General features: G+C 36.4%; 3 protein-coding genes and 2 long non-coding RNA genes across 7 annotated transcripts; 3 read left to right on the forward strand and 2 right to left on the reverse strand.

Moving 5' to 3' along the window:
* Window positions 1-597: 597 nt before the first annotated feature.
* On the reverse strand, window positions 598-3,705 carry LOC117159782 (uncharacterized). Its single transcript, XM_033339929.2, has 4 exons — window positions 3,485-3,705; window positions 3,235-3,405; window positions 2,996-3,128; window positions 598-2,926 (listed from the first exon to the last, which is right to left on the reverse strand). Exons 1-4 carry the CDS (start codon window positions 3,518-3,520, stop codon window positions 1,200-1,202), a joined length of 2,067 nt encoding a protein of 688 aa, XP_033195820.2. The 5' UTR covers window positions 3,521-3,705; the 3' UTR covers window positions 598-1,199.
* Window positions 3,706-3,890: 185 nt separating this feature from the next.
* On the forward strand, window positions 3,891-6,650 carry LOC117159784 (protein phosphatase 1H). Its single transcript, XM_033339930.2, has 6 exons — window positions 3,891-4,543; window positions 4,626-4,883; window positions 4,953-5,170; window positions 5,244-5,514; window positions 5,585-5,844; window positions 5,948-6,650. Exons 1-6 carry the CDS (start codon window positions 4,358-4,360, stop codon window positions 6,201-6,203), a joined length of 1,449 nt encoding a protein of 482 aa, XP_033195821.1. The 5' UTR covers window positions 3,891-4,357; the 3' UTR covers window positions 6,204-6,650.
* A 1,973-nt stretch (window positions 6,651-8,623) lies between these two features.
* Window positions 8,624-9,711, reverse strand: LOC143302853 (uncharacterized). Its single transcript, XR_013058672.1, has 2 exons — window positions 9,351-9,711; window positions 8,624-9,099 (listed from the first exon to the last, which is right to left on the reverse strand). It is a non-coding gene; the product is annotated as an uncharacterized LOC143302853 (long non-coding RNA).
* A 6,021-nt stretch (window positions 9,712-15,732) lies between these two features.
* On the forward strand, window positions 15,733-16,394 carry LOC117159797 (putative salivary secreted peptide). The gene has a single exon (XM_033339950.2). It carries the CDS (start codon window positions 15,815-15,817, stop codon window positions 16,217-16,219), a length of 405 nt encoding a protein of 134 aa, XP_033195841.1. The 5' UTR covers window positions 15,733-15,814; the 3' UTR covers window positions 16,220-16,394.
* A 134-nt stretch (window positions 16,395-16,528) lies between these two features.
* LOC117159801 (uncharacterized) lies at window positions 16,529-21,210 on the forward strand. 3 transcript variants are annotated; one of them, XR_013058652.1, is made up of 6 exons: window positions 16,529-18,910; window positions 19,006-19,093; window positions 19,635-19,719; window positions 19,796-19,955; window positions 20,032-20,142; window positions 20,405-21,210. It is a non-coding gene; the product is annotated as an uncharacterized LOC117159801 (long non-coding RNA). The 3 variants fall into 3 exon arrangements; XR_004464632.2 differs by lacking the exon at window positions 19,796-19,955; XR_013058651.1 differs by lacking the exon at window positions 19,796-19,955 and having other exon boundaries at window positions 20,032-21,210.
* The last annotated feature ends 2,740 nt before the right edge of the window (window positions 21,211-23,950 follow it).

Here is a 23,950-nt window from a genome sequence, read left to right on the forward strand (position 1 = left end):
TGCATTTCCTAGGTCGTACGAGATCGCTTGTGCGTTACAAGTGCACAAGCGTCGATCGAACGTTCGATCTTTGCTTCCGCACTGTTCCCATCTCTTTGAATCGTAATAGATATTATACAAGTGTAAATGCTATGCATGTTATTCTCTCTTTTTTATTTCTTTTCCTTCCATTTCCCTCTTCGTTTTTCTTTCTTTTTAAGAAAAAGTCGTTCTGCGTTGGGTGTATGATTTCGCGAAATTTAAGAACGATTAAGCAATATATTGTACAGGTTTTATCGAGTGCACGAATTAGCGAAATTGTGAAGAATCGAAAACTCTTCCGCGTGTTAACGAACGATAAAAATCGGAAACGAAAGTAGAGAAGTCAGTGATTTAGAATGTAGAATGCTCGTAAAGTAAAATACATAAAACAGGTACGTAAGTACGTATTTGAGTAATATATCATCTCTAAGTAATATATGATTGTCTTACAAAAAACAGATCGGATATAAATGATACGTCAATGGTTTTATTCTCTGTTGTAATTTATGAAGCTAAATCATACACGATATACTTGAAGTATTAAATCTAAATAGTGAAAATAATATACATGGAAAATATAGGATAGTACCATATCTACAATTTTATTTTAAGATCATTATTTACAAAGCAACATAGTGGATTAAAGCTATTTGATATAACAGACAGTATTCATGTGTAAAAATTGCTTTTAACATTGTCGCTATCAATAATTTACTACATATCTTAGTTTCCAACTTAGTTCCTGATAACTTAGTTTCCAACAGAACTGTAAAGAATATAATTTTTCATTGGTATTGGTATAATGAAATTCCATTTACAGGCACTTATTAGATAAAGACTTTTAAAATCGTATAAATACTTTCATAGAAACTGATGTTCATATACTTCCATATTTCTATCTAATCTAATATCAATCTATTCAATAGTTCTACGTAATTTTAATAGCAGATGAGAATCGGTAACCAATTTTCTTCAAGTCTATAATTACATATTTTTCGTTTCTTTACATTCTATAATTACAGAGAAAAATACGACTTATTTCAGCTCTATGGTATAGGAATGTTGTACAAAAAGTATTTTATGTCCAACTGTTGGAAGACAGTGCTCGTGAAATATATTTACAATTACCTAATTATAAATAGAATTATTATAATTATGTATATTACTTAAAAATTATATTAACCAGGATTCATAACGTTAATCATGTTAACTATAGTCTCATTTTTTGTAGCAGGTATATCATTATCATTTGTGTTATCATTTAAATTAGGTACTTTGTCAATTACTTGATTTTTAGAATATACAGAATTAGATACATTAGACACGTGATCGTTTTCAATTAATCTATTTACACCTACGTGTGTATTCATAGATACTATGCTATCTTTTAATATGTTAGAACTATTGTTGCTATTAACAATATTAAGGCTTGTAGCGGCAGTGTGTTTTAAAGCCAAATATTCATCGACCGAACCCATCGGATGTTTTTCGATAACTTTATTATTAATTGCCTGTACTACAGGCAGTGACGAAGGACAATTTTTATTCGGAGACGTACTAAGCTTAGAAAGTCTTTGACGTTCCCTTAATCGTTTACGAATTTCCGACTGGATCTTCGACTCTTTTATTACATTTTGTACATCGTCCGTTTGATAATAACGACTTGCCCAAGTTTCAGTTCCATTCGATTTCTGTGAGGAATTTGTTTCCATTTGCGATTTGCATTCCTTCTTTTCAACAACTTTACTATTTTTATCGTTCTCGCTATTTTCTATATCATCCATATCATCGCAATAGTTATCTAAATCAATTATTTCATCTAAGTCAATGGATTTTTCTTCATCTAAACCTACTTTGCTTGAAATACTTGTTTCGGTAGAATCGTGTTTATCTGAAGGATTATTATGCGTTATTTTTGATTTAATATTATTTTCGTGTACTTTATCATCTATGTTCACATCTTGTGACGAACAATCGTCACCTTCTGTGGCTTTCATATTTTGACTAGTATTACTTGATTTTATATTATCTGTATCAATTTTGGAAGTTATATTTTTTGATTGCTCTTTTATATGCGACTTTTTCTTTGTTTTTCGTCTCTTACTACTAGATTTTGATTGACTATCCTTACGAAGTATATTATTGCTATAATTACATTTAAAAGTTTCAGTTTTATGTGTATTATCTATTTCTTTATCTGTTTCTGTTGAACTCTTAGTTACTTTATTTTCTTTCGAGTTTTCTATGCTATTAATATTACAAATATTATTTAAATCTCCATTCTCAGTATGATTAATATTGTCTTTGGTCTCTATAACTCGTTCGTTTTGTAATTTTTTATTTACACGCACACCACTATGAGGTTCTGCTTCACTATCACTAGACAATAATTCAATAGTCGGAGTTGGTTGGACAACTAATACAACGTCTTCATCTTCAGCAATTGTATTCTGCTGAGCACTAATAATTCTCTCCAATTGCCTTCTACAATTTTCTTTTTCTTTTATCTCATCTTGCTCGGTCTTAGCTTCGGCATTTTCATTTGACGTATCGTTAGTTGCCACAGATTTAGAAGTATCTGGTATTACATCTTCCTCTTTCCTTATTAAAGCTCTTATTGCCCTTGCGCGCATTTCTAACTCTAACAAATCCAATAAGCTATCGCCATCCTTTTCTTTACTTTTATCTATAACATTCTCCTTCTTTACTTGTATATCTTTATGAGTGCAATCAGGAATTTTCTTACAAGTAGACTTACTATCACTTTTTTTACTAAGTTGAGATTTTCCTTTTTGTTTGATTTTCTCTTTCTTTATTTTAGGTAATTTCGAACCATCTTCCTTTTTACATAGTTCATCATCGGTAAACCATTCCTCTGTATCTGAGATAATTTCCAACGAGGGTCCTATAATTATTTGTATACCATATATAAATTACCACTAGTAAATCCTAAAATGCATAACAGTAAACATACCTGAATCGTCTGATTCATTTGTATCTGATGATTCTAACATAGGTTTCCCATTTAAGATACACAATATACGGCTTTTTGACATGCCACTTAATTCATTAGCACACCATTTTTCTAACTGTCCAAAATCCATTTTCTAAAAGGAATAATTCTGTGAACCACATTGTATAAAAATACTTGATTCTAATAAATAGAAGAGAAACGACAGTCTACTTAACGCGTGATGTCAAGAAATGGCATACCTTTAATGTTTGAGGTAACATCATTTGTATTTTTTCAGCTTTAACTGATTTAAAAAGTTGACGTGCTAATTCCCTGCGATCTGACAAATATTCCTTAATTGGTTTTAAATCTCTAGCATCTACTTCTTCGTCAGATGATAGCGAAGAACTGCCAGATGAACTACTAGCTTCCTAAAATTTAATATTATGTTTCTATGTTTCTACAAATGTTGGTAAACCACACTGAAATAATACGAAAGAAAGTGATTACCTCACTACTGTATACACTCTTCTTCCCTTTTGACATATTTGATTTACGAAATATTCAATATGTATTAAATTCCTACAAACAATTCGTATAAATAACACTCAAATTTTACGACTTCTTATGATATCGTACAAACGTTGTCTGCTTTCTGCATATATGTATTTTTAAACCCTAAATACAAACGTGAACTAAAAAAAACATAGACGTATCATCTTATAGAGCTTTGTGACTCATGTTCTGAAATACCGATCATGCAAAAAGTCAAATTTCTACCAAGCGAACCTTGTCTCATTCTGTCTTAATCCATACCACGTCGGTAACATCATCTGGTAACGCTAAAATCTCAAATAAGGATCTCACAATCCTTAAGAACGTGGAATATGAAAATATATCCGATGTAAAATCTATGTTGCGAGTTGTTTACGGTAAAACAGCTACCTGCTACTGCTACTCGTGTCAGGGAATAACCTATCTTATTGTTGACAATCATTTGTCAACAAGATGATACCAATTAAAGGAAACACAGACTTATGAATAGTTCGAAGCATAGCCATATAGAAATATTTTATTTTTAAAGATAGTATTATTGGTATAAGAATATTATTTCTTGTGCGGAATTAGTTTTGTGATTAATAATTGACAGATGACAGATAACCAAGTTAGCAATTAAAATTTGTACTTCCTGTTTTCTAATGTTGTACATAGACGCGAATTCGTGTCTTTTGATAAAAAGTGAAACAGACTCAGTTGTTATCACTAGAAGTGATATCTCCCTTTCAAGATATGTTTCATGATAAAGTCTATTAAATTCATTGTATATGTGCTATATTTCTGATTTCTGTATTCACAAATAATAATAAAAAGTAATAATCAAAAATGCTGAACAGAGTTAAATCAGTATTGATGAATGTTGTGGGTGGAAGTGAACTCGGTCTGCAATATCCTACTGACTCAGATAACGAAGCAGTAACAGATTATCTTAATTTAAACATTGTTGCAGAAATAGAAAATAAACCATATAGTAGACCCAGTTTTCTAGGATTAACAACAGAAGAAACTCAAGTAAGTATTTAGGAGTATCATTATTGTCAGAAAATGTAATAATAAGTAATAAAAACACCTTTAATATTTATATAATCAATAGGTAAGTGCTGATCATAGGGTAAGACCAATTATAGTTCCAAGGGATTTGAGTCGGTTACCATGGTGTGCTGGCTATGCAGAATGCATAAATGCTGGAAAAAGCACATGGAATGAAGATCAAACTTCTGCAACCAGAGGAGACCTCAAATTATCAGATGTTAATGTTACGTTACCTTATGTCATATTCTCTATGTTTGATGGGCATGCTGGCTATCAAGTGGCTTTAACGGCAAGACTACACTTACATAGGATAATCCTTGTAAGAACAGATAAAAATTTTGCTGATATATTTCAACGTCAAATTTTTAAACCTAAATTGCTTTTCCAGGGAAGATTAATGGCAATACCTGGCAATATGCTGCTAAACGAAGATGAAGACGAACTGATCAAAGGAAGAGATTTAGTAATTGGTGCTATTGAATTAGCATATAGACAAATGGATCAAATGGTAGAAGCACAAGCTCAAGGAGGAGGTGGAGGTTGCACAGCAATTACCATTCTATTTCTCAATGGTAGATTATATGCTGCAGGTGCTGGTGATTCAAGGTAATAATGCCAACAGTTAAATTTCTAATATGGATGATAAAAATTAGAATATTACCAAATGTACACTTGACAGAGCTGTATTAGTTTTGGGAGACAGTCAGCGTGCATTAACAAGAGATCATACCCCTGATTCAGAATCAAATCGTGTCAGAGCATTAGGTTTTCTAAGAAGTACCGAATTATTGAAAGGTCATTTCACACCACTAGAATTTAGAAAACGACCTTTGCAAAAAGAATTAGGATCTATGGTTTTGTATAGAGAACCTTATATGACTGGTTGGGCGTATAAAGTCTTAACGCTCTCTGATTTGAAGCTACCTCTTATATCTGGACATGGCAAAAGGGTAAATATTCTCAATATCAGAAAATATCGTGAGTTAGTTAAAAAGGATTTAATATATTTCTACTATATAGAGTCGTGTAATGGGTACTATAGGAGTAACGCGTGGTTTTGGAGATCATGGCTTAAAAGCAGCAAGTACAGGAGTTAATATAAAGCCATTCTTATCATCACAACCCGAAGTGCAGTCTATAAATTTAGATAGCTGTAATCTCACAGAACGTGATTGCATTATTGTAGCTACAGATGGACTTTGGGATGTTGTATCAGATAAAACGGCAGCAAATATACTTAGAAAGACACTTACTCCAGATAATCCATCATTGGAATACAGGTATTCTTTCTTCTCTTTCTTTGTTCTTAGAAATTAGAGAATTCGTATGAATTAAAGTTCGTAGTAATTAAAAATAAAGGTTATAAAATTATCCGTTTTACAGACTCACAATGGGTGCTCAAGAATTGGTACAAGCAGCACGTGGTAGATTAGTGGGACGAGCTTGGGTTGGTAAATCAGAAAATCTTGAAGAAACCGATGAGAAGTTTTCACCTATGGCATCGGTTGATGATATCAGTGTCTTAGTGGTACCGTTATATCCTTACTTGTGCGAACACAAACAATGGTTGAAAACAACGCAACAAGAAAGAAGATATTCTATGGATTCATTACACATATCAGTTAATAATTCTGTATAATAGATGATCAAAACTGTAGATATTGATTACATTATGTTTAAGTAGGAATGTTACAGTTGAGATCAAGTGTATATTCACGAATTAACACCATGATTAATCACCAAAATACTGTTGCTTTTACATTGCTTTTAACAAATAATATTTATATAAACCGAATTTTTAAGCTATCTAGCAGTTATTTTAAGAGTGATAATTTATTATATACTGCCACTTTATAAAAGTGTAATTAAGAAATGCCATGATTATTTAACAAAACATTCCAATTGTAGAGTGTTGAATATAATGTAATTTAAATTTTAAATAGAACGCAGCACCTAAAGTAGAGATAAAGTCCGTATAATTTTTAAATTGTACACATTTATCATGAGAATTGTAAGGAAAGTGTCGTAAACAAAATTTGTATGAAGATAATATTACTATAAACATACTTTGTTCTGAGTGATTTTACCTGTCTGTCTTATATTTATTTTCACTTTAAAATGATCAAACTAAGATAAATACAAATTGTAGTTAAGTAGTTGATTCGTGTAAGATATTAAAGGAAGTAAGAAAAAGATTTAAATATATTTTATCTTACCTTCGTATAATCTATTTTGATTTTGATGTAATCAGTGTAATTAAAACATTAAATAAACGTTGTACTGCATTTATTTAAATGAGTTTAAAATTATTCTAAACTCTTAATTCTCTTTAACTTAATAAACATACTTTATTTCTACTTTAAACTATACATATTTGAAATGTATGTAATTGATATATTCAATAATACGATTTATTATTCAATAAAACGAAGAAAATTGCAAATAAAATTTATCTATGACTTACATTGCGATTTCCATTCCAGGGTAAATGATCCATCGATGCTCATTTCAACGTTCTACATTTATTTCACTTCACATTTAGAGTATTATACATTTCAATTTTTGTACATTACGCTGTCTGTAAGACCATTCGATCGCGTAAGTTAAACAACTTTTTAATATAAATTTATATCATTAAAATCTCAACATCTTTCCACACCGACGCGACGCGTTTAAGTTGAGTCACGTGACGTGAACTTTTCAAATTTTTCAACGAATATTATAGTGCGCATGCGTTGCGTCAAATTTAAATTTGAAATATAACGTGGTATATTCTTTACATTCGTCTATATAAATAGTTTGACAGTTTATATACTTCACAATATATCATTTATGAAATATTTTTATATTTAAAGATATATATATGTAGATTACATGTAAAGAAGAACACAAAAATGAAGTAGAATAAAAATATACATCAAAATACGTACTTCAAAAAACATTCCACAATTATGAATACTTTACTTCACTTTAATACATTCGAAAAGTTTAACAAATAATTTTTGAATTTTCAAATATTTAAAACTACAATTTATAATTTAAAACATTCGAAAATATGTTTCAAATTTAAAAGTTCGAATTTTTCGAAATTTCCGTAAGTGCTCATACATGCTTCGTACTTTAATATATACATATAGGTATATTTCTATTAATGATTAAGGCCAGTTCCGAATGCAGAACGATTATGTTCTTAGTTCTGAAGTAAACATTAAATTTCTTCCACAGAGTTGCAATAACAGTTAAAAATATGGACTTCAGTATACGAGGAAAAGCACGCACGTAAACCCTTTAGGCATTTAAAGGGGCAAGTGCATTTCCGCGTCGTTGGGATGGCACGATGTTCCAAACTGTCAACTTTCATAAATTTAATTATGACGCATAATCAAAATAGAAAGCAGCATTCTGGTTTCGTCGACCAAAATTATGAGTTTGTTAAGGCTACTACGAACGCTATCTCCAAAGAACTTCTTCTATAATTTATGTGAAAGATTATTAATCCTATTTTCTGGTATTCCAGCCACGATTTCAAACATTATTAAGTACCTTTTTATCGAATCTAATCGCGTAAATTGCTTCTTCGAAACGCGGCTGATGCCACGAAAAGATAACGTCCGGAAAATTTTTACGAAACGACCGGCAATAAAGGTGCGGATGAATTTTAATGTATCATCAATGTCGTTCCAGAGTAAGAGCGACAGCATAAAAGGGCAGAAAGATAAAAAGCGTCGCGAATCACCGTAAAAGAGTGGTCTCCACCATGCAGAAATACGCGGCGCAGTTTCGGGAAACTAAAGCTACTCTGACAGTTTCTCGTTGACCCCTCTAGCTCTGTTTCTGTTTTAAAAAATCATCGCAGCTTGATTTGACAGTTTTCCAAACTCTTCTTTGCCATAAGCTATTAAAATCTGCATTCCTTCGTTCCTTTGGAAATACCATTTCGACGCGGCTTAGCCAATGGTCTATATAACTGAGAACTGTGTTATATTTCACACAGAGAGTATACGTTAAATACATTCGAAGTATTTTAAAATATATTGAAAACAAGAACAATGAAAAAGCCTCAGGTTAACTAGGGATATATTTTAATACTTTTACATATTATATTACACGATGTATAATGTGAACTCAACTCTTAGTTTATTAAGGAAAAATTGATGACGCTGCATGATTTGACCGACATAATTCTTGCCCATTTTTGGATCAAAAAACCGGCATGCGTTACTTTTTTAGCAAACGTCAGACCACAGATATGTTTTTCGTATTGGCGAGTTATGACAGGCTATCTGTCACGGTCATCATCGATGGTAACTTCAAGGATACCAAGGGACGTAATGCTTCTCTCGGTAAGGGTGGCGAAGGAAAGGATAGAAGAAAGAAAGAACGAAAGAAACGGTAACTTACGGTGTATCGGAATGGTCGCAAGTTAGGGGTCTCGTACAGCCTCGATACATCATCGTTAGAGAACTTTGGACGGCTTCCTGGTTACGCTATTGATGGCTTCCTTCGATAGGACATGATGTATCAGCCTTTCATTGCTGCAACGTGGAACGTTGCAGCCGGTTGTAATTTAAAAGTAAAAGCACGAATTAAACGATGGCATAAAACATTTGTCAACGATCGTATTCGTATATCAATCATATGAGTCATATCGTTCTATGACAACCTATTTCTAAACCTAGCTGGTGCATAAATTTTTATTTGATGGGGCATGTGATAAAAATAATACACTTCGATAAAAGAAGTGATAATGCTCCCCTTGATCGAGAAATTAATTGAATTCACGTACTGGTCTGGTGCATACGGAGTTTCGTTTAAGCATCTGTATAGGTGGAAAAGTCCTGTAGCGACGATAGGGCTTGTCCAGTAATTTGTCTCGCATATTTCTCAGAACTCAAAGTCAACTTCGCCTCGTTAGTTTCACAAGTGACTCGTGCCTGTTGTCAACTCTCTTAGCATCTCCGAACCTAATGTCCCTTGGCTGGAAACTAACGCCTAGTTGCCGAACGTGATGCAACGGGTAATGCGACAAGTTTGCCGTCAAGGGATTATGTGACCAGTTCTCTGTTTGAGTCTGTTAGTACCTTCACGGTATCCATATTTCAGCGACGTTGCACGCTATCCGTCTTTTACGTTTAGTTCGGGTTTATACTGCGACTAAGTATATAGTCTGTTTAAAAAAATACGAACATTACATGTAACGATATGAGTAATAAATATTTTTAAAATAAGCTTCGACATTATTTTGTAATCAAGTAAAACGCATCTTACACGTGCTTGATTATCTGTAAACGATTAGTCGGAAAAATATGATAATAATCTTTCGATTACGCGAAACGATCGAGATTTTAAGATAATGACGATAGCAAAATAAGAACCGCATAGAGTTCGATCGACTAGTGTAAAGCAGTGTAAAAGACGAACGGGAAAGAAGGAAAGTAAAAAGCAAGTATCCCTTTTCCCATCATTCCTTTCTTCCTTCCTGTCTCGTTTGGTTCATGAATTTTTTGCAACCATTAACTTTTTTTTTTCTTTAGAGATAATGGTGGTCCGTTATAACGTCTGTAGATTACAGAACGAGTCGACGGGCGACCAGCGAGGATTTCCTAAAAAATTTGTATCCGCAGGGATTGGAAACGTAGAACGATTACCCGCATGTCGGCCCACGTACATACACCTACATCTATCGGAAACGGACAGATTGAACTAAATTAGTGTTTTTTCGCGACACATTCGCCTTCTACACAACGCCACGGAAATAAGCTTCCTAGGTCTTCCTAAGATCTCTTTGAAGACTATTCTCATTTTCTGTCATAGATACGAGCGGAGAGGAATGTCCGCAACAAGTAGCTAAACTAGCGCAACGACAGATATGAAATTCTTATGAAATATTAAAAGAATTTGATACGATTTCATTATATGCGAAAGACCTGTTAGTTCATACGACTTGAGGGGTCATTTTTTAAGGAGAAAATAATTGAAACGTTTGAAATTTTGTTTCTAAATCGAGTCTCCTTGCCCGTTTGCTTTTATTATGTCTTGTTATTGCGTTATAAGTTATCTAAAGAATCGCGAAGGTGGTGGAAATATTACGTTACTTTGCAATTATCAAACGGTTACAAAATTATGATTTATTCTCTGTTAAAATTCGTTATCAACAATATACGTTAAAAAATTTGCATGAACGACATTTGCCATTTTCTATACGGTAATGCATTTTTCGCGAAAGAGGAAATATCCATTATGTAGCGCCTTCGGAATCGCGTTGCGCGTCGGTTCGCGCCGACGACGGAAACGGTTATCCAATATCAAATTAATGTACGTCAGGGTAAGTTCTTCCATGGCATATGCTCCGTGCTTGGTGCGCCAATAACTCCATTTTCGCTGACATAACTCGTAATCGTATAATCTGCCGGGCAGTCCGCCTGAAACCAGCGATTCCGTTCTTTACCGATTACAAAGAATGGAAAATATCCGTTTTATACCGATGCTGATCGTTTAGCTGCAAGTGATCCAAATCGAATTTCTACTAACGTTGAAGAACTCAAGTTCGTTAATTCGTTGAGTCGCACGTTTCTCGCGAGATCTTTATTTGATTAATTCCACTTCTCGTTAACACTCATAGGTAGATAAAAGTTTCTTAGATTATGGAGCGATTCTAGATAAGGATAAGCGATTGACTCATGGCCAAGCTTTTCACGGTAAAAAGAAATTTCGTCGAAGACGGCAGACAACAGACTGCATTGTATAACGTGCTCGAAGATGGATAACATCGAGAGCGAAAGTACTCGTTCGAGTCATAATCGATTTTCTGACGAATCCGTCGTTTCACAACGCGCAATAACATTTCTGTAGATTGTCCGCATGACCAAACCGAAGCTTCGTTGCCGAGTAGCAAATGGATAGGTGTTACCTTAGCTAGTTACGGATCCTTCGATAAACACAGACGGACAAACGTTTCCTAATTGTGCTGGCAATTGTTTACGCTACCTCGCAGCACCTTCCGGTCTTCCTGCGTTCATGGCCATTCCGTGTTTGTCTCTCCGCTTCTTGCTCGTCTCTGTCACGTCTTCCGGAAGAACGGACGACGAAAATTTCGTAGGAGGATCAACGACGAGAGGTCTTAATTAAGTTGCTGACGTCTAGCTTCCTCGCAGGAGGAATCTTTTCCTTTATTACATAATTTTCTTCAAACGAACGAAAAGTTCTGTTTGTCGTATTAATTTCTGTCATCGTGACGCCGTTCGAACGGATCTTTCGCTACACGTGAAACGCGTCTGCAAAGATACATCTTTCCAATTCCTCGAACAATTTTCAGAAGATTCGATATATTCGTGTCGTACCGTTCATTTATTTCGAGGCAGTTTAGCACTCGAATAACAGAGGTTCGATCTGTTTCTCGTTTTTCTCATTTTTCTGCTTCCCATTCAACCCTTGCCGCGTTTAAGCATCGTCGTCACAACGATACATCGATTTACTGCGGTTTTACTACTGGCGCGGTGCGACTGCCTGTTTTAACGATGCATAAAGGTGGCGGCGTATAAAGAGAATGTTCGGGGCGACTGGCACGATGAACGCAGGATAGGATGCACGACAGGTAAGGCATGTAACAAATCGAGGCCGGCGCTTCTCGAGGAAAAAATATCGGTCGTTGAACACCCCTGGCGGTCGTGCCCCCATGAGGCCGATATCAGACGAATTATTGCACCGCGCCAATCTACGAGGATTACCCGCACAGGGAAAGGGCCGTCGGGACGTCGTTCGATGACTTTACGGCCGCACACGTCGTTTTCCTGAAAGCGCATCGACGTCGTTGCCGCCTGAGCTTCCTGAGGATTAGCCAGGAACTTGCGGTCATCCACGTTACGGATCTATCGAGAATTTCGATTCGACGAGCTTCTCACAGTGCACCATAATTTCCGTTTTTATCGTAATCGTCATGCCATACTGGATAGGATATCTTGATCGGAAATGAAGAGATAATTGTAGGCTAACGAAACCTTGTTGCGCCGTGAACTCGATCAATTTGACTCGATCAAAATCTTGTCAGATTTTTAGATTTACATAGTGTTTGTTTATCGATCTCGTAATTAGATATTAGTATATTTATTATGCAGCGAGAAGGATCGCAACGACGATAACGATGGACAAGAACACGATAGATTGTTACGGTCTATCGTAATAATACAAGCGAATCGATCGAATGTTTAGAACGTTGGGATTGTGGTTGTCGGGAGTAACTATTTAACCTTATCGTATTGCGACGAATGCAAATTACGTGTACAAATGCACGCCGTTGCCGCATGCAACTCTATAGGGATGATCGGAACACCATAAACCAAAACTATCACGGCTCAATGCAGCTGAGTTTCTCTTCATAATGTATGATCAACGAATAACGGATTCACGATACACCATTTCGATTCGAAACAAACACACAGCCGATCGATTACGTTTGTGTAATTACCGATGTAACAATGACTTTCGAGAAACGTCAAATTCTGTATTTGAAGCGAACTATGTCGACGAAATATCGCGAAATCCTCGTGGTCCATCAATCGATCAACACCACGGTGTTTTAAAGGGAAGAATTACGTCGAGAATTAAGAAAGATTTACCGTCGATCATCTTGCTGATCAAACACTTTACGTATCAACGTATTAACAAATGTTAGTGTTTGAATAATCGATAAGGATAAACGTTTCGTTAGTTACTCGCGCAGACACATCCGTCTGATGCGCTGTGTGAGTCCAATATAGTATGTTAATTCCTGGAAAGATGCGAACGGCTTTGAGTAATGGAGAAAACTAGTAGCTGCCATTCTGACTCTTATAGGAGCGGTCAGGAGGCTACAAAACTGCGATGGAACTTTTCTGTTCGCCTAATTGTCCCAACGGGTAACCTCGACGCTTATTATCCCTTTATCCCTGCCCTTTAGCCTCATACTCCCACGATTCTTCCATTCTCCGCTTCGCAAAGCGATTTATAATTAACGTTGCTCCAACGAAAATCCCCGCTGTTTCGCATTATCGATCCGATGAACCGTGTTCCAATTCATCCTTCTTATCATAATCCAATTAAATTTCATCGTAACGTATTAATTATTATTCTACAATACGCGATCCGTTATGCCGTAGATGTTTGAACACGGCGGTAGATGCGAACGTCTAACGTTCGCGAATGACCGATAGAAAATTTGTCGTGACTCAACCGGTTTGCGTTCACAGGCAGACGTTTCGAGTGACGAGGAAAGCGGATTCACCCCTTGGATCAGCATTACCGGAGAGCTCGTTAAGACGGTTGAAATCGACCCTCGTCTCGGATTTTCGAACACAAGCAGATAATTAATGGTAAAAGCATATTGTCGTCGATATATCGTCTTTCGCCCAGCGTGTTAGATTCAAGTAGCTCCGGAATCGACCGAATGTTCGTTCACCGAATGAAGAATGTAAGTGCACTCGTATCCTGCATCATCGTTTCTGAGTATGAAAGTAGAGACGAAGGCTCTTACCTGTGTATTTATGGTTTGTAAGCGTATGAAAGCAAGGTTTCTATGTTGGTTATCTTGTGAAATATGCACGTCTATACTATACGCTTACTACGCTTACTATACATATATGTACTTTGAGCTTAGTTAGACATGCGAGAAAGATCCAATTGTAAGCATAAACATATGTAATCTGACGGAAATGAAAGTGACGAAACTTGCTTATTATTGGGTTGTTTCTCGCCGACATTTTATTAAACAGTTCCAGGAAACGCATGCTGTAACAGGTTAATAATAGAAATTATTCCAGCGATCTGTCGCTCGAATTTTATTTCTACACCAAAGGTTTATCCAACATCCTGTTAGCGATATAATTTCCATCTGCGAATGCATGTCGTAGCTGTTACCACCGATATTCTGTCATCGTGTATCCAGCAATTGACTTAATGATCCGAGTGAATCTACTCTCGATGCAGAACCTAAGTGCATACACGAGGTAACATATTGGATGCTCACACGGTTAACAAGCATCTGAGCAAACAACCTACAACGGCCTTGACAAAGCGGCACCAGCTCTCGCAGTCAGCAGAGCTGTTAATGTAAGGCGCCAACTGCGAAATTCCGCGGTCTGCCGTGGCGTATAACGAAAGCTCGAAAAACCATGCGGTAAAATGATAAAAATCCTATCAGCTGAGCATACAAGGTATCAATGGCGATGTTAAATATTTATTCGTGGACAGATCTGATTCTCCATATTATACGTGCAAAATACATGGAAATAATAACATCGTAAGCGAACTTTGAATCGCAGAGTATATTCTCCGTATTCAAAATTACGTTGCGCCGGTGTAATTAGTTATTTGGACTATTTTTGCTATAACTTAGTCAAGCATGAGTTAAATCATTCCATTATACGTTATATGGATGCTTTCAAAGGCCTCATGCCGTGAGTTTGTGAACGCAACCTATCGAAGGTGCATAGAATCCGAGGGCGTATGCGTGCATGCGAACAGAGTACACACAGCAGGATACAGCATTAGATAGAGTTGGATGCTCATGAATTATAGAGATCGCCGTCTATTACGAGATTGAGGTCAAACATCTTACACATGGTGGTCTATCGTTGATAATGATGATTATCGCTTGTATTTGAAAATATATCGGTATATGAATCTTTCTCATAAATTATTATTCTACATCGAGTTTTCAAGAAAGAAACAATCGTAATGGAGATGTGTTTCACGCTTCATAAATGGCGGAGAGATAAAAATGTTTGCGTATGATACGCAGAACAATTTCATGTTGTGTTTTCGAGGATGAGTCAGAAACGACGACAACATTCGCAGATGAACTGATAGTTGAAATATAAAATTAATTAGAAAAATTTATCTTTCTATAATCGTGGAATAAATAAGATTCAGTGTTTATGTTTTGTAATCGAGAACATCTAATCCAGACGATTCATTTATTTTTAACAAGTGATATTTAATTCTGAGAAAATAGCTTATTTATCGCAAGCGATAATTGATCGATGTTATCATACATGACACGAAAATAATATCATCGTCTACAAGTGCTCTTTCCTAGAACAAATTTTTCCGGAATGAACAAGTACACTCTTGCAAACGTATCGCGATAAGTCAGGTAACTGATAAGCCGATCGGTGCAGATATTTAAGCAGCCAGCAGATATTAAAACTCAGTCTGTACAAAGTAACATAATCGAAACAACAGAACTTGTACGAATCTTTCGTAAACGCGTCGAACATGGGAGCGCAAAAAGCGATCGCTTACTTGGCAATAGTTGCCGTAGCTGTAATCTTTGCGCAAGTAAACACGGCTCCGCAAGTCGGTCACTATGCCGCCAACAACACAAACAAGTCACACAACTTGATCGTTGGGTACAGAATGCCTGGTGACAGGCTTGTACTCAGACAGAGTGTCGTTAAGAATTCTTCCTGGGGAAGGATCGTCGTCGAAGAAAGAACATTCAACGTCTCAAGGTGGGAAAGGATCACCATGATCCAGGCACTTGATCAGAAAACCAATGGTAACGGTGCCTACGCCAGCATTACCAACGGTGGCCCAGGAAACCAGAACGTTAGCATCCGACTAAAGAGCCAGAGGGGTCATGGAATCAACTTCGTCATCGAGATATACTCACGATACTAAGCTGGTATGGCTGACACGAACACAGTTGTTTGGATATATTTATGGAATGCAACGTGAAAATCAAAGTTTACTTGTTTCTTTCTTGTAAAATCTTTTACATCTTGAAGAATTTGTCTAATTTCGAAGCAAATATGTCAATTATTTAATATAATAAAATTTATCGATCAAAAAGTAATCGTTATAGAAATATATAAATACTAGTTTTTAAGTAAACGTAAGTCAAGAATGCGGGGCATGCAAGAAAGATCGAGAACGTAAGAAAAAGAAAAGTTATTTAGTCCTGGTGTCGATAATAATGCAATTAACGCTGAGGCGGAACGACTGGACGTTCGTCGAAAAACAGATTGCGAGGAATTCACTGATGGAATGTCTTTCTTGTATGCCTTAATCAAGCAGACCCCGTTCCCAACGGTGGCTCCCGATAATTCTTCCTTTCGTTCCTTTCCGCTTCTTCGGCGTAGCATTCGCAATCCCGGCGTAGCTCGCAGACGTTTCTAAGAGGCAGTGATCCTCCGTTTCCGAGGCTTACGTGCAAAGTACATTTTGTGCATGCATGCGTGGTAGCACGAAGGAGGAACAACCGACTGGAAAATTGTTGTCGCTTCGTGGCGCGTTCTACCATGGGGATCGTACCGGCTAGAAGAAACTTCGAATCGAGTTGAGGGCCACTGAAATTGGTGGCGGTATCTCAAGCTTGCGAACGACCATTTCGTTAACCTACTTATTCTATCTCTGTTTCACCCACGCAACGAGTTAGAAAGTGCCTAGTTTGTCTGCAGTTCCAACCTTCTCAAAAGGTGCCCTCGCTCCAGGGGGAAATACGGTTTTCTTTCTTACGGATTGTTCTTTAATGACGACAGACACTGAGAAGTCGGTAGATATCTATTTCGTAAATAGAAACGAGCTCGTGAATCACTTTAAATATCAGCGAAATGGAATTCCATTTTAAAGTTGTCCGAGTAATAGGGTGGAACGTGCACCGTTGCCAAGCATGAGACGCGAGTATAGACTGACTGTTGTTTGCATAACCCGCTGTAAGTAATTCGTTAGTTCTTCTCAGGGTCATTGTTCGTATTTTCGATGTAGCAGTAGAACGTCCTCTTTATAATTCTATTTCGGATGCGCGGCATGAATGTTCTGACAAACAAGTCGAGATATAGCTATCTTGTAATATTTATTCCGTTACCGTGGCTAAACACATAGGAAATAAGTGGATAATTTGCAAACTGTCGCGCCATATTTTCTCAAAATATAGACAGAGTGGTCAATAATTTAGTACATATTTACCTATAGCAATCAGAAATCACTGGCCTAGGTGCTACAGGGAAACGCTATACCGGGGATATAGAAAAGAATTACAGCATATGTTCCGGAGGATAAAAACGTCGCCCATTACTTTCATGATGATTTACTAAAAATAACTCTATATATAAAGAAATCTAGAGTTCTTTTCTTTGACACCTGGTTGTTCGTTCGTATACATATATATATACATGTACGTATGTGCACCATGGACTATAGAATTCTATTCTAGATTTTCTGGATGTTTTTTCTTTTTATACGAATATCGATCTTCGTTTAATTGATAGGCCGGGAAACTCGTTGTTCCACACAAGTACGGTATCGCATATCTCATATTGGATACAGGTCATTATATTTTCTTTCCTATCTTGATGGATTTAAACCATAATTTGATGATGGAAACTCTGATAAAACCGAAGGTCGGTTCTTTGAATATAAAGTAGTTTTCCTCCTATGCAATCAGCTCTGATAAGAAGACCCATGGCTCGTAAAGCGTGCACGCATCACGAACATCCGACCGCAGCTGTCAGTCGAGCGTAATGCGAAAGCGTAAGGACCACCGTGCCTAGTCATAAACCTGTCCCGCACGCTTTTGGTTATTGCTTGTAAAGTTGCGAAACTGACGAACAAACGTGCATGCGAAGCGACGTCGGACAGACAATTCGATGACAGGATTGGGCGAAAACGAACGAACGAATGAAAGCGTGTTTGCACGACCGTACACCCTGGTGCACCTACAAAAGAACCGACCATCGATCCGAAACCGCAACGGCCATTATCGAGCAATTTTAAACGGAAAGCCGTAGTTACAGTTTCAGCATTTCAGACTCTAAGCTAAATAACAGGACGCGTTTCTTCTGTTTCTCGAAATTTAGATCCGAAACGCAAAAGAGTTAACGTAAAATAATAACATAAATTTCCCCTACATTCGGGCAAGCTAAGACAAAAAGATGGAGATGATTCGCTTTAAGATATATATTACCTTTTTTATTTTCCATATGTAGATACTAAAATAACGTGAAAGAGAAGCAGGTTACGAGCGTTCGGCATATGCTACCTGAAATATCACCGACGTAATGCAAGTCAGTCGAGTTATAGACATTACGCAGCAAGTCTCCAATGAAATGGTTTTAATGGATTGGCCAACTGACTTGCATTTTCCGTTTGATGCTCGAGACGCGACTCGAGCAAACCTACTGTAAAAGCTGATGAAGTTAAAGATTCATCCGTGCGAGAGTTGAGTACATGCTTCTGACGAGTTGTATACATCGATTTCAAAGTATCGCACGATAAAAGTGATTAAATAGATACACGGTGTTCTATAAATTTGTTCCGGCACTAACCAACATATGGAAATGATTAATGAAAACGGACAACTTTCTACATCACGTAGATGAAATTACACCTTAATCTAATACTTATACATTACGGTATTAAATTAATATTTGTATTGGTTTATATAATTTCTTAATTATGATTTACAGGGAAGACGATTAAGAGGATTTGAACCGAAAAACTTGGAATATTATTGGAATAGTATCGTTGGTGTATCGACTATAGGAACATTTAGGAGTATGTATTCGATACCAGCTGTAAGTCCTTTGAAACCAATTTCAGTTGCTGATTAGCCGCAAATGCAAGATCACAGTACGGTCACGACGTAAGTCAACTGTATTGTCCCATGCGGTCAGCTCGTTAACTGGTATGAACTCTAGATATTCTGACCAACTAATTTACGTTTATGTACATAAGTAACAAATTTGACTAATACCCTTTGATCGGTTTCTTCGTAAAGAAAATCACATTACGATGAGATCCATCGTGATTAAAAGGGATGTCTTAAGAACACAGGCGATAGACAGGCGATTATAAAGTATGGTAGGGACTTTTTGAGAATAATTTGAATATACGTCACTTCAAATGATTCTATATCGTCATTCTACAATCTATGACATTAAGGACAAAGTATATATGTATATCATAATCACATATTTCTAAACTTCCTGGTTATAAAAACTTAACTACGTTTGAATTCAACTTGTTACCACTATTGGGGATTTATTTAAACCACCTTAATCGTGTTAAGCTAATTACCCTTTAACTTCTATTTTAGGTGCGCGGTCAATGTACCAGCGTCAGTTAATTCATTCAACAGAGAGAGAAAATAAATGCAATAAAAATATGAACGGTTAGAAAAAGTAAGTAGTGGAATATTTTAGAATTAAAATTCCGAAAGAACTGGGACAACCAGTTTAAAAGCTTTATGTACCGCAGAACAAAAGTACTTCTAAATACTTGTCCATATGAAACAAATGTAATACACGTTCGAAACGAAAAAATTAAGGACACGTTCGTAAAAAAAATGTCACTTTTTAATACATTGCCTGATACTTTTTATTTCAATTACATCGTAGCTCATTCATATTTCTGTAAAGTTCGTATTTTTAAGCTTTCTAAAACGTTTCACGTAATAAATCACGGTTATAAACATCCCTTTCTTACATTTCCAGCGCGACGTTACTGCCGAAGATAAATTATAACACGCCCCAAGAAAATGGCATGACATATCGTGCGAGAGTTAGAAAAGGTAAAAGGACGTAAAGTGGTGGGTGTTAGGACAGGTAGGTGAACTACAGCAAAGGCAATCATTGTCAAGGGATACAGGGGTTCACGTCAATAAATATTGACATTTACGCGCCTTTCGTATATCGATCTGAGGGAGAACTGTCTAGAAAGGGAGAAACATCGTTTATATATTTATATGATAAATTTTAAAATATTTGTACAATGTAATTTATACGATTACTGTAATTTATGGATCTTACTAATAATACGTTACACTTATTAAGCTATTATCTAAAGATGAATACAAATAATTTTTAGGAACGGATTAATATCGAAACCTAAGCAGGAAAATGACAAAGTTGCTAAATGGACGCTACTACATACAATGGTTACAGGTGTAGCTTCGTTACGAAACACTTACACCTTTTTTGGGGTAATAAATAGTAACGGTAGATTTTGTAAGTATTAAAATTTTTCCTCTACTTATTCCCCTGTCTTAAGGTGCAGGTAACGTAGGTAATTTCGTTCGTGAAACTTTATAAAGAATACTATAAATCACTTTATGAACGATCTACATATTTATGTTTGGGTTATGATAAGTGAATTTTTGAGAGGACCTCTTTCAAGGGTGTCTCGGATATTTTTGCAAGGGCGCCGCCGCTTCGACTGTCTCATACAAGAAAATGTTTTTAGTCGCTTGAAAAGGGACGATGAAGTAGATTGAGAGTGACGTACACGAATGTGTTTGCGTACGAGGAAAGCAAAGGGTCGGTTAGTAATTTCTCCGACTGGTCAGTAGAAGAGTTTCGTATAGAACAGCCAGATAGCTCGTGTCGCAGACCGCGGATGTACGGAACTGTATCGATCGAGGCGTTAAATATTTAATCGCAGGAAGAAAGTTCAATACACGGACGAGGACGGTTGTCTTTCGAAGACAGGCCGAAACGAACAAAAATGAACACGACAGGAACAAGGCAACACGCAACAATTCCTCGTCTGGCTGGTATTTGCCAAGACTGGGTTGACTTTCATTATTTAGAGCGGCGGAGAAAAATGAGGATCGTCGACACGTCGTTTCTACCATATATCGATCGTAATTTACCAGACAACTTACTCATATGCATGTATACTAAAACTGCAATCCTTTTGTACAGTTTAGTATAACTTCATTTAAGCGACTTACTGTTTTCCCAAAATCGTTTCCGCGGCGATTTTTATTTACATGCGAGATAATTTCGTAATAATTATAAAAAGAGTGCGTTACATAAATGTAATTTATCCTAACGGAGAAATTATAATGATTACGATGTTGCAGAAAGAAATTGTTGAAATATGAATACCAATGAATTTGGGTTAACTATTCATGCATAAAATATACTCCATTCATAAATAGAAACGAGGTAATGGAACATTTCTACACGGTACGATCCCAAACTTCACTCGAATGACTTCCGGTAGTTGAATCTTTGAATGAGGGAAATATTGGCGAAACACGATTACGTTTCAATGATTCGTTTTCTCAAGAAATTGATAATTATGGGAGCCATTATCAGAAATTATTCTTTTAAAAGATTTTTAGTGCTAAATTAATGTATAATAGGAGAAGAAGGAAGCTTCATTAATGTTTGAAACTTTATATGTATTTGCTTGAAAATTTCACTATGCTAATCATTGCATTCAAACATATTGTGCTACGAGAAATTAATCGAAAATTTTATTAATACTCAAATTTCGGTGTACAAAATATTAATATGACGTATTAATTGGAAACTTTTCATTAGGACATGAACATTATAAATGAGTTGTAAGTGTATTATATCGAATAAATTTCGTAAGCAAAGTTCTATGTATATTAAGCAACTCTGATAGCAACGAAGTATCGATTGCTTCGAAAGATTTTATACCTAGCAATAAAAATGTCGCAATTTACCTTTCAAAAAATAAAACAGGCCAATTTTCTACCCTATATTGACAGGTTGCTTGTTACTGAAAAATTGCATTGAAAGCACGCGTAACTACCGAGTGAAGTCGATAAACAGTAGAGAGATACGATCTTTCCCAAGTCACCAAGGCAAGCTAGCTTCTTGTGGACTGTGGTGCCGTCTTTTTTGGTAGTACACTTTTAAAGGAGTTTTTAGATAAGAAGACTTTAATAGCTAACACCGAACAAGTTAGCCGTTGCAAGTTTTAGTACATCTTAGACTCTCACGTTAGTTTCAAAGTTTAAATCACGCGTTATTAAAATTTCTACTTATCTATCACGTTTTACATTCCTTTCTACGAACTTTATCACGATATAGATAAAAACCTTTATTATTTTCAATCTTCACTTACGAATAACGAATTAATTTGAACCTCGATGGATATCGTAATTAATTTTAAATAATCAACAATAAAAGTTGATCAAAAACAGAAATTATAAGTTGCTGTAAATACTAACAATAGTTGGCACAAAGGAAGAGTTGACAAAGAAATCATAATGAAATCAGTGACGGTCCACGTGTAAATTCCACATTGTGCGAATAAACATCCATTCACACACACATAATAATTCAGGTTTTATTATTATAAATATTTCTAGAATTGATTAAAACATTGTTTCCATAAGTCACAGTAGATATTACTTTTTATAAATTTTACGTAATGATTTTTATACAATACAAAATAAAAAATAATGTTTTGTTCATATATTCACTGAAAAGTAGAATGAAGATAAAAAATGAAAAATGGTTTGTTCAATCCAATATATCACAAAACTACTATATTTGATTGATATTAGAGAAGAGATTTTGTTTACACGAAGTTAAACGAAAATATCGAAAATCAACGTTTAACCAATATGGAGAATTTGCATGTTTTCATTTATTCAATTAAGGAACAGGCAAAGCGTGCATGCAATAATAAATTGCTACAGAGGTTAAACATAAACAAACTAAATGAACAAAAAAAAAAAAAAAGGAAGGAAATAAATTGGTAGAAAATGTATTTAAAAAAGGAATCACGAAATGCTACGGTTATTCTCACAAACTGTTTAAAATTCTTCGAAATACGAGTAAAACTTTCGAGATACGCTGTAAGTTCCGTCAAAGGCGCGGAGATATTTTAAACGGTTTACTTAAAGCTTCGCGTCTCATGCGTTTTTCGTACTTCGTACAACAACTTTAAATGACGACGAAAGTGCGACTTTTAATTGCGTGCTTGGCGAAACGCATCGTGCGAGTGCAACATGCCCCTTGCACCGTGGCACACCCTTAATGAGATGGCCGGCTGAGCCGCCTCATCGGTGTTAAAAATGTTTCTCTCGCGCGCAACCGAGGAGATAGGTTCGTATAGCGGTGGATCTTTCTTGTGTGCACGTATTCGGTGCGCTAGGTAGTCGCGCACCCCCTGTATCTTACAGCAGGGTGCTGCGGGGACTCCCGCTTCTTCCTCCTCTGAACGGAAGTTGCGCTCGCGGGGGTGCTTTTACCGCCTAGCAGATAGCACCAGTAAGTATGTACGTTCTTGGCGCTTGCGCACGTTGTTCTTCGTCTTTGTCGTACACACGCTACTAGGCATACGCTCGAACGTGTCCTTTCCTCGTTGCTCTCCTTTGGCTGCATCGTCAGGAGAGAAAGAGAAAGAGGAAGAGAGTGTGCGCCAGCCAGCGAAAGCCTCACGTGCGAAAGGGAGAAAGATAGTAAGCGATAGAGCGAGACGGAACGTTTACGAACGTGACAGAGAGAGTATGCGCAAGGTACGAGTGAGAACGAGTGAGAGAGCCGGAGCGTTGCGTGGGGAGCGATCGCAGCTCGTCATTCGAAGCCCGCCAACGGACGAGCGAGCAGCCACGGAACCGGACTGCGATTGAAAGAATCCACGCGA

Source organism: Bombus vancouverensis, chromosome 6 (assembly GCF_051014615.1).
Source record: "Bombus vancouverensis nearcticus chromosome 6, iyBomVanc1_principal, whole genome shotgun sequence".
NCBI classification, from domain to species: domain Eukaryota; kingdom Metazoa; phylum Arthropoda; class Insecta; order Hymenoptera; family Apidae; genus Bombus; species Bombus vancouverensis.